The 10,548-nt window shown below is 37.1% G+C and overlaps 1 protein-coding gene across 1 annotated transcript; it reads left to right on the forward strand.

The window, feature by feature from the left end:
- Positions 1 to 5,612: 5,612 nt before the first annotated feature.
- LOC149176857 (uncharacterized) lies at positions 5,613 to 6,302 on the forward strand. Its single transcript, XM_089421588.1, has one exon. It carries the CDS (start codon positions 5,613 to 5,615, stop codon positions 6,300 to 6,302), a length of 690 nt encoding a protein of 229 aa, XP_089277714.1.
- Positions 6,303 to 10,548: the final 4,246 nt, after the last annotated feature.

Consider the following 10,548-nt stretch of genomic DNA (forward strand, 5'->3'; position numbering starts at 1 on the left):
CCTAAAAGGCCAATGATTTAAGCTTCCATTATTTTGACGAGATGAAAGGGATTTATGAGAGAGGCATTCAAGAGATGTGAAAGCAGACAAGGAAACCCTATCTAGCGAAAAGAGCGAGGGACAGTGTGTTTGATGCAGAGCCAACTACAGACTTGCATGGGACAAACATTCAAACTCAAAACTCACTAGTCCACATCTTCTTGTAGAACCTTATTCTCCATGTGTTGTCATATATTATGTTCCTTTATATTCAATGTTGACTCTACTTTTACACCAAATCGCTAAGCCATTCCTATGACTTGATTTCATCCCACACCATTCCCATTATCTGCAACTATGTATAATAGAAATAAAAATCTAAAACACACCAGAGTTTACCTTTGTGCTCTGCTTTCAAGTCATTCTTACAAAAATGATCTTCTCTTGAATTCTATGTATCCTGCAATCTTTGCTAGAGCTAAAGATATCCACTGGTGAAAGATCTGATTCCTTCACCAGCTCGATATGCATTTGGAGATATTTCACCTCCAGGTCACTGAATAACTCTTTGTCGCCAATCATGTGGAACGAAGCTCCACTACCTAAGTACCATACACTTCCCATCATTGATGACACCATACATGCAATGAGGTAAAATTCCAATTCGAATTGAGAGGCCAAAGCCTCACCCGCTGCTCCTCCTCAGGACTTCTTCTTGGACTTCTTGAGTGGACAATTTGTAGTAAAATGGCCTAGCACATGACAATGAAAGAACTTAAATTTTGTCATGTCTTTCTTCTTACCTCCATGATAAGCATCCGATTTGGATTGGGAATCTTTCCCTTTCCCCTTCTTTGCCTTAATCGTTAAGGCACAGTTCTCTTCATCACCATTCTTTGATGAATAGGCATCCTTGGTGTTCCTCCTGATCTCCTCCTGCATCAAATCCGATCATAGTCGTTCCCAATCTGGCAGCTTCTCTTGACCATTGACAAAGTCCTGATAACTATGCCAACTCTTTAGGAGTCATAGAAGAGCAAGACTCACCATATCATCCTTAGAAACTGTGATTCCAACACTTCCAAGTTCATCAGGACACTGAGTGAACTTGGTCAAGTATTTTGGAACCGTCTCACCTTTCTCCATTTTGAATTTTCGAAGTTTGTCCTTTAGTGCCAATTTCGTTTGGTCACTGTTTTTCTGATACAAGTCTATTAATGTTTTCCAGATATCATACATAGCTTCCTTTCCACGGAGACTCGAGACAATGTGATCTCAAACTTCCTCAAGGATTATCCGCCTTGCCTTCGCCACATACTTCTTCCATTCGACCAAATTCTATGCATCTGATGTTGTTGGCTTAGGAATTTCTTGATCAACGAATTTCTTCAAGCCATTATCTTCTAGCACGACCTCCATTATGTGCCTACAGGCTATAAAATTCGAGTTTCCTTCCAAGGCATACTTAGTATATGCTTTAATAGGTTAAGGATGTAGCTTGAGCTAGCTTGTGAGTTGAGAGAGTTGAGCATACTTGTGCGGAATTGTTCTAGTGATAAAAAGATTTGTATCTTCACTCATATCTCTGATATATTCAATATAGAATGTGGGGTTTTTAGCAATGGCTTTCCCCAGATACATCTTGTGTTATGTGCCATTGATTTGTCTTCTTGTTGTTCATATTGTTTTCATCGATCTATTGGATTCTGCTAGTTGAAAGTAGAAGTATATTATTATCCTGTGCTTTAGTACATTGAATGAGATTGTGAGTCTACATGATTTTTTACATGGTATCAGAGCTAAATTCAACACACTAGAGGAGATTTCAAAGTTTTGAGTTTTGGGTTACAGGTGAAATTCAAATTTGCAATACATACTTCAAGATTGGCAAATGGCATTCTATGATTTATGGCTCGAGTATGCCTTGGAAGGAAACTCGAATTTTATAGCCTGTAGGCACATAATGGAGGTCGTGCTAGAAGATAATGGCTTGAAGGAATTCGTTGATCAAGAAATTCCTAAGCCAAGAACATCAGATGCATAGAATTTGGTCGAATGGAAGAAGTATGTGGCGAAGGCAAGGCGGATAATCCTTGAGGAAGTTTGAGATCACATTGTCTCGAGTCTCCATGGAAAGGAAGCTATGTATGATATGTGGAAAACATTAATAGACTTGTATCAGAAAAACAGTGACCAAACGAAATTGGCACTGAAGGACAAACTTCGAAAATTCAAAATGGAGAAAGGTGAGACGGTTCCAAAATACTTGACCAAGTTCACTCAGTGTCCTGATGAACTTGGAAGTGTTGGAATCACAGTTTCTGAGGATGATATGGTGAGTCTTACTCTTCTATGACTCCTAAATAGTTGGCATAGTTATCAGGACTTTGTCAATGGTCAAGAGAAGCTGCCAGATTGGGAACGACTATGAGTCTTACTCTTCTATGACTCCTAAATAGTTGGCATAGTTATCAGGACTTTGTCAATGGTCAAGAGAAGCTGCCAGATTGGGAACGACTATGGTCGGATTTGATGCAGGAGGAGATCAGGAGGAACACCAGGGATGCCTCTTCATCAAAGAATGGTGATGAAGAGAACTGTGCCTTAACGATTAAGGCAAAGAAGGGGAAAGGGAAAGATTCCCAATCCAAATTGGATGCTTATCATGGAGGTAAGAAGAAAGACATGACAAAATTTAAGTTCTTTCATTGTCATGTGCTGGGCCATTTTACTACAAATTGTCCACTCAAAGCTTTAGGTAGTTGGTAGGTTTCCCACCAGTCCTTGACGTGGGGGGCTGCTAGTTGTGCATCAAAGCTTTAGTAGGTTTCCCACCAGTCCTTGACGTGGGGGGCAGGCTATAAAATTCGAGTTTCCTTCCAAGGTATAATTAGTATATGCTTTCTTTCATTTGTTTAAAATAAAAATATTGATTAATTTTGATTAAAAGAATTAATAATTACAAATAAAAAAATCATTAAAAAAACACTAAATTCTCGTATTCCTTTTTTTTTCAATCTCAATCTTTTTGAATTGAATTTTAAAATTATAATATATAATCTTAAGAATAGATTTACTATTTTTACCATTATTAACTTTATTTTTATTTTAATCTATCTATTTCAAAAGACACGACATGCCATTATTTAAGTTATATCTTAAATGAGAAACATCTTTTCTCTTTATATTAATATTATTCTTTTCATAATATATTTTATAAGTGTTTTTTAGTAGTGGAGAATGAAAAGCAGAGCTATCTGGTTGAAAGCAGGAGATGAGAATACAAAGTTCTTCCACAATTATGCAAAAGGCAGAAGGATCGCGAATACAATTTGGAGGCTGAAGGACTCGGATGGAAGAGTGGCTTCCTCTTTTGAAGATTTGTCTGATATGGGGAAGAAGCATTTTCAGTCCCTTTTTGCTGATCCCGGTGGGATCTCTTTGCCGGAGATTATTCGAACTGCTCAGGCTTTCCCTCGTTTTGTGGAGGAGGAGGAGGCGGAAGACCTCTTCAGAGAAGTTACTAAGGAGGAAGTGGAAGGCGTTATAAAATCTATGGCAAAAGATAAAAGTCCAGGACCTGATGGTTGGACTATAGAGCTATTTTCCCATTTTTTTGAATCTTTAGGTTCTGAGCTGGCCGAGGTGGTGGAGGAATCTAGGACAAAAGGAGAAATTTATGGCCCTTTTAATGCCACTTTCATTGCCCTGATTCCTAAAAAAGAAGATCCAGAAACTTTTGAAGATTTTAGACCGATCTCATTGTGCAACACCATTTACAAGATTATTGCAAAGGTCATTGCAATTCGTCTGAAACCAAGCTTATCACGGTGTATTTCATCGGAACAATTTGGTTTCTTGGATGGAAGGCAAATTCATGAAGCTATTGGTGTGGCTCAAGAAACAATTCACAGTCTAAGACAGGCAAATAAGAAGGGGGCAGTTCTCAAAATTGACTTATCCAAAGCTTTTGACCGGGTCAGTTGGACCTATCTAAAGATGCTCTTGACACATCTGGGTTTCCAGGTAGGTTTTATTAAATGGATTATGGGATGCATCTCTAATGTGAATTTTGCCGTTCTGATAAACGGAGCAGCCTCTCATTTCTTCAAAAGTCAAAGAGGTCTTCGTCAGGGGTGTCCCCTTTCGCCTTTGCTCTTCCTCCTAGCAGCTGAGGGCTTAAGCAGGCTTATTCAAAAGGCAAAGCGCTCAGGTTTGGTTAAAGGTTTGGAAGTGGCTATTAATCTCTTTATCACTCATCTGCTCTTTGTAGATGACATTCTGCTCTTTATTAATGGAAATATTGATGAAATTGTTGAAATAAAGCTCATCCTAGATCAATTTCTGAAAGCAACAGGTCTCCAAATAAATGAAAGGAAATCTCAGCTAATTTTTGAAGGCTTCAGTAGACTTGAGGAGGCTTCAATTGTTGCTCAGCTGCCCTTTCGATCCTGTAGTATGGAGCATACATTCAAATATCTTGGTTTTTGGCTTAAACCATGCTCTTATAAGAAACAGGACTGGAAGTGGTTGATAGCGAAGATTGAACAGAAAATAGCGCACTGGAGCTTCAAGTGGTTGTCCAGGGCAGGTAGATTGACTTTGATTAATTCAGTTCTGCAGGCTATGCCGGTGTTCTGGGCAGCCTTGACCTGGATTCCAAAAGGTACATTGCACAAAATAAGACAGATATGCAGCAGATTCCTTTGGTCGGGATCAAAGGAGGACTCCGTTCTTCCATGGGTGGCATGGGACAAAATTGCAAGGCCAAAAGACTGGGGGGGTTGGGGTTTAAAAATTCTCACTGATTTTAGCAACGCTCTTGCGGCAAAGTCAGGTTGGAGTATTATCTCTAAGGAAAACCTCTGGACAAGAGTGATCAGAAGGAAGTACATTGACCCTACCCCCCTAGAAGACTGGATCAGATCTCCCCTCAAAAAAGGGAGGAACTGCTCAGTGATATGGAAAGCCACTACAGAAGCTTTCAAGATCATTGAACAAGGTCTGGCATGGAGAGTTGGGAATGGTGAAAATGTGAGAATTGGCAGGGATCCATGGGTAGGATGTAGTGAAGATTTCGCACTGCCTCCAGATATGCTCTTACATTTGGAAGACTTAGACTCAGAAGCTTATGGCAAATTGCTTGTATGGAGCGAACCTCCATTTGGGGTCAAGCTTGGAAGACAGAAGCAGAACTTGGGATAAATATCAGGTGGAGAGAGGATTGGCAAAGATTTACTCAAGAGCTGAAAAGATCAAATGTTAGACTGCTAGACAGGCCTGACTCTCTAATATGGGCACATGCGGATTCTGGAATCTATTCCCCCAAGGCTGGGTATACTTTCCTAATGAAAAATAAAGGTTGGGCCCCACCGGTTTGGTGGTCGAAACCTCTGTTCAAGCTAAAGTGCCCAAAAAAAGCTCGAATTTTCTTCTGGTGTGCCTTAAACAAAAAGATTCCCACTTGGGATGTCCTTCAATCACGTTTCAAACTGGGACCAAGTAGATGTCCGCTGTGTTGTGAGGCCTCAGAATCCATCTCTCATTTGTTTCTCTCATGCCCTTTTACTAGGAAATTTTGGCTGGAAGCTGAAAGAATCGTTGAGGCTAAACTAAAATGGGAGGGGGACGATATGTCTTTGGCATGGGATTATTGGTGGAAGCACTTCCATGAGAAGAACCTGAGGAACTTGCCACCAATCATTTGCTGGGGGATATGGCTCGCCAGGAACCGTTGTATTTTCAGGGAATCAAAGATAAATGAGGCAGTCATTGCCATCCAGAGCAAAGCAATTCTGGACAGTATCCCTTTAAAGGAAGATCAATCTGGGGATAGAAGGAGGAAGGAATTCCAAATTAGAGAGGGAGTTCCATGGGCCTTTTTCGATGGTGCAGCACAAGACAATATCACGGGGGCAGGGATCAGCATTCATTTAAACCAATCCCATTCTTTAAAGGCTTCAGTGGGAACTGGCGTGGGCACAAATAATTTTGCGGAACTCTCGGCCCTTAAACTGCTTCTCCGCTGGCTAATCCATAAAAATATTCTCACAGTTCAGATTTTCGGAGATTCCAAAAATGTGGTTAATTGGGTTACTGGGAAGTTTAGATGCCAGCATTATATCTTGCTTCCATTATTAGAGGAGATTCAATCATTAATTCATCACTTTAATGGTTTTTACATTGATCATATCTACAGGGAATCCAATGAAGAAGCAGACGGGCTTTCTAAAGCAGGTCTGCAACAGGCTGTGGGCTCTTGGCGGATAACTGAACAGCGTTTGGATCAGATCCATGTGACGGATCAGCCTCCTTATGTTTGATTGGTTTATCGGTCCTTTTTGGTTTCATTCTCAGCAGATGCTTTGTTTTTCTGTCTATGAAACAAGTGGCATATGCAGTTCCTGGTCTCTTTTTTCTGTTGTTGGTTTATAAAAAACCTGGTTATATGGTGCTCTCTCAGAAGAGCTGATGATGACAGCAAATTTTCAGTTGTGCTATGGGCTGTTTTCCTTTTGTAAGGAGGCCCATGTGAACTCTGATTATACTCTCTGTGTTTTTATCTCTTTGGATATGGCTGCTCGGGCAGCGTTCAGCTTGCTTTTTTGATCAGCACTTTGCATGGGGTGTTAGATGATCCTCCTCAGAGGAGATATTGCCTTCCCACAGGCGTTTTTGTATCGAATGTTAACTCATGTACTTTGTAACTTTTTTTACTTCTTATAAAAAGAGTTCGCTTTTTTCCTTGGAAAAAAAAAAAAGTGTTTTTTAGTATATTATATGAATATTTCATATTTTCTTTTCTTAATTTATTTTATACATTTTTTCCTTTTTACTTTATTTCTATTAGCTTTATCTTTATTTTAAAGTAAATTGAAATTTCATAATACTTTTATTTTTTTAAATAAATTTATCTTGAAATGAGAACTTATAAATTATTCATATTTTTCTTTTCTTAATTTATTTTACTCATTCTTTTTTTCATTTCAGATTATTTTTATTTTTATTTTATTTTATTTTTTAATTAACTTTACCTTTCTCTAATTAAAATAGAATTTCAATATACCTTTATCTTTATTCCGTACATTATTATCATTCTTCTCTAATAAATTAAAATTACAATCTAACTTTATCTTTATTCTTTAAATTACTACCATATGTTTCTATCACCTTTGATTCGTAAAATCTGATTTCCCTTATCAATCCTTTTATTCTATCACCTTTGATTCGTAAAATCTGATTTCCCTTTTGCTTTTGTACTCGTGTCTCTCTCTTCCTCAAGATTTCTGGCAAAGCAGGGATGGAATTTCATAGGGTGATTTGATCGTCAGATAAATTTGTAAAATTGTCAAATATTTTTTTTTTAATTTTTAAAATGAGCTGGAGATTAAAAACTATTTAATTTAACAAGTGAATCTGTTTTGAAATTTTAATTATTATAAGATTGCTAACAAAACCTATGGACTCTGTAAAAATCATATATCACACTAATAAAAATCAATAAAATAGTCTAAATCGACAACCAATATATACGATGCTATAAAATCATTAATGGAAAAAACAATATATACTACCTTTCAAATAATATATTTTCTTAAATCTAAGATATAACATATACTACCAACCATTAATAACCTATATATTGGTTGCAATCTAAACAATATAAAAATTGGAGGCTAATGTCACACGTCGAAATATCCAAAAACGTTGATCATGAATCTTAATTTCATAATAAGGACTAAACATGCATTCGAAAACTTCATTATAGTATCTCCAAAGCGGGTCACCTCATCACATATATTTGACTGCACAACTATTAAAAGTAATAACATGGAGAGATCGCGTAGAGGATTGCTATTTATTATGTCACATTTTAATGAAATTTAAGCGGTGAATATTATAAAATCGAAATTTTAATTTTTAAGTTATTTTAGATTATGGTGGGAAGAATTTTAGTTTAATTATTAATAATAGTGTAATTTAATTTATAAATTAAATATATATTTTTTATAATATTTTTTCAAGTTATTTTTAGTAAAAAAAATTTATAAATTTTTAAAAATTTGAGTTTAAGATGTTTAATGTGTAAAAATTCTAATATCATAGGTGATTTTCAAGTATTTATTTATTCAAAAATATATTTTAAAAAACAAATATCATTCATTTTAATAATGTATTTTTTTTTTCCCTGAGAAAACATAGTAACTTTTATTAAGTGTGAAAATAACATTTTGAATGTCTCTTGATACCCAAGAAAATGTCGTAACTTTCATTAAGTGTGAAAATTACATTATGAATGTCCCTGGATAACCCTCTTAAAAAGACCAGCCACATATGGCTACACAAAAAACACATGTATGTGTTTGGATCACGGACCTCGTATATACATCCACAAAATGACATCCAAGATAAATACATAGTGAAAAAAGGACTAGTGTCCTCATATATACATCCACAAAATGACATCCAAGATAAATATATAGTGAAAAAATATAATAACAATCCTTACATAAAACAATATGAGTTGTTGAGCATTTAGCATATATAGCCTACGAAAGTTTAACAAAAATATAAATAAACTCTATCCATTGCTCTGCAAGAGAGCCCTCTATGAAGGGCCAATGATAGAACCCATGCCCCTAATCATTGATGCACTCCTTTATGAGCCATGTGCCCATACCCTACAAATCACCCTCCTTAGACAAAGCATCGACAACCCCATTTATTTCCCTGTAAATGTGGTAGACAAAGATTTCATCAATTGATTGTTTTAATAGATAGATCTCCTCTAGAATGGGACTAAGTGTGTGCATGTGACATCTAGTTGTGTTGTTGAACCAATTAATAACTATCTTTGAGTCCCCAAAGATCTGAGTGCGACAAATTCCTTTTTCAATGGCAAACAACATAAACAACTTCAAACTCATAAACTCAACAAAGTTATCGCTTTTCATCATGAGAGAAAGGTTGTGTGATATATGAAGAACAACCCTACCCCCGCAATCTCCTTCAAAAAGAGAGGCACCATCAAAATATGCCCAAGGATAGGTAAAGTCAATAATTTCTTCTGTTGTGATATATGAACGAGGCAGAGAGTCAGAATCTAAGATCACAGACTAGATATCTAAAGTCTGAGCAACCACTTCGTCCGGTATGGAAGTCTTGTCTCGAAAGACCTCAACATTCCAAGCTAGCCAGATTCCCCATGTGATGATAAGTAATGGTAGACTTCTAAGTTTTTTCGGATTGACACTATTCCACCAAGATTCCCACACTCACATATATGGCTCACCTTGCCATTGAAATGTGAAACCCAAAGAAATGCATACATAGGACTAGACAGCTAGAGAAAACAAACATAGGAAGAAAAGATTATTTACGAACTCCACATCATTGTTGCATAATGGACACTAGGTCAGCCCTATGATGCCATGCTTGATAAGACTGTCTCCCGTAGGGACTCGATTCTCCAAAATACACCATTGGAAAAGGAAAAAATTTGTAGTACATTCCATTTTCCATAACTTCTTCCACCTTCATGAGAGGTTTGCACGGTTCCTGTTTTCAATGAGGAATACATATCCCAATTTTGGAGTGTAATCACCAGATGAAGCATGCACCAAGACCAAAGAATCCTCTTTGTCTCTTATGCAAACATGGGTTGCATTTAAACTAGTAGTGAATCAATGCCATTGATATGCCCACTCCCTGGGGAGATCAAGATGTTGCACAAAGAGCCATCCATGTCCCCAAATAGATTTATTGTCCTCATCCGTGACCTAAACAAAAGTGTGTCGACCATGTGCCTGAAGGAATTCAATAAGCTCAGGCGAGAGATGATAATTTGTGCCACTCCCTACCCATGGGCCAATGCCAATTTGGACCTATTCACCATTGCCCACTTTCCATACAAGACCCTTTTTTATCATCTAAAGTGATTGGACTACCGCCTTCCATATGACTAAACATTTGGTTTGCTATGATCAAGGGCACAAACCCATTCCATAGTGGACCAAGGATGAATGTACTTTTGATACACTACCTCTGTCCATAAAGTGCTAGTTGATATTAGATGCCATCCCACTTTGGCTATTAGGGCCTCCACAAATAAATGAATGTTTTTTAAGCCCCAACATACCCGTTTTTTTGGTAGAGGTATTCTATCCCATTTTACCCAAGCAAATAATTTTCCCTCCTTCTATCCAACCCACAAATAACAACAAAATATTTTGTGAAGTGAATAAAGGGTATCTTTCGGGATACATGAGACGGAAAACTAGAAAACCCGGATCCTTCAAGAACTGATTTAGTGAGAATTAATCTACCAAAACATGATATCCATAAAAAACTGTAGGACTTTAGCCTCTTTTTTATTTTTGAAAGAATCCATTACCAATCAATCTTTCGGTAATCATTTGGTTTAAGATAGATGCCCAAATATTTTAGGCCATCGCCAAGGGATTTGAATTGATAAGGAAGGACATGTTGAACATAGCTTGATTCCTCCTTGGATAGACCATTAAAGGATATAGAAGACTTCAGATGATTTACATGCATGCCTATTTTTTT

The sequence above is a fragment of the Pinus tabuliformis genome, chromosome 4_1 (assembly GCF_031772625.1).
Source record: "Pinus tabuliformis cultivar Carrire ecotype Pingquan chromosome 4_1, CPIR1, whole genome shotgun sequence".
Lineage (NCBI taxonomy): Eukaryota > Viridiplantae > Streptophyta > Pinopsida > Pinales > Pinaceae > Pinus > Pinus tabuliformis.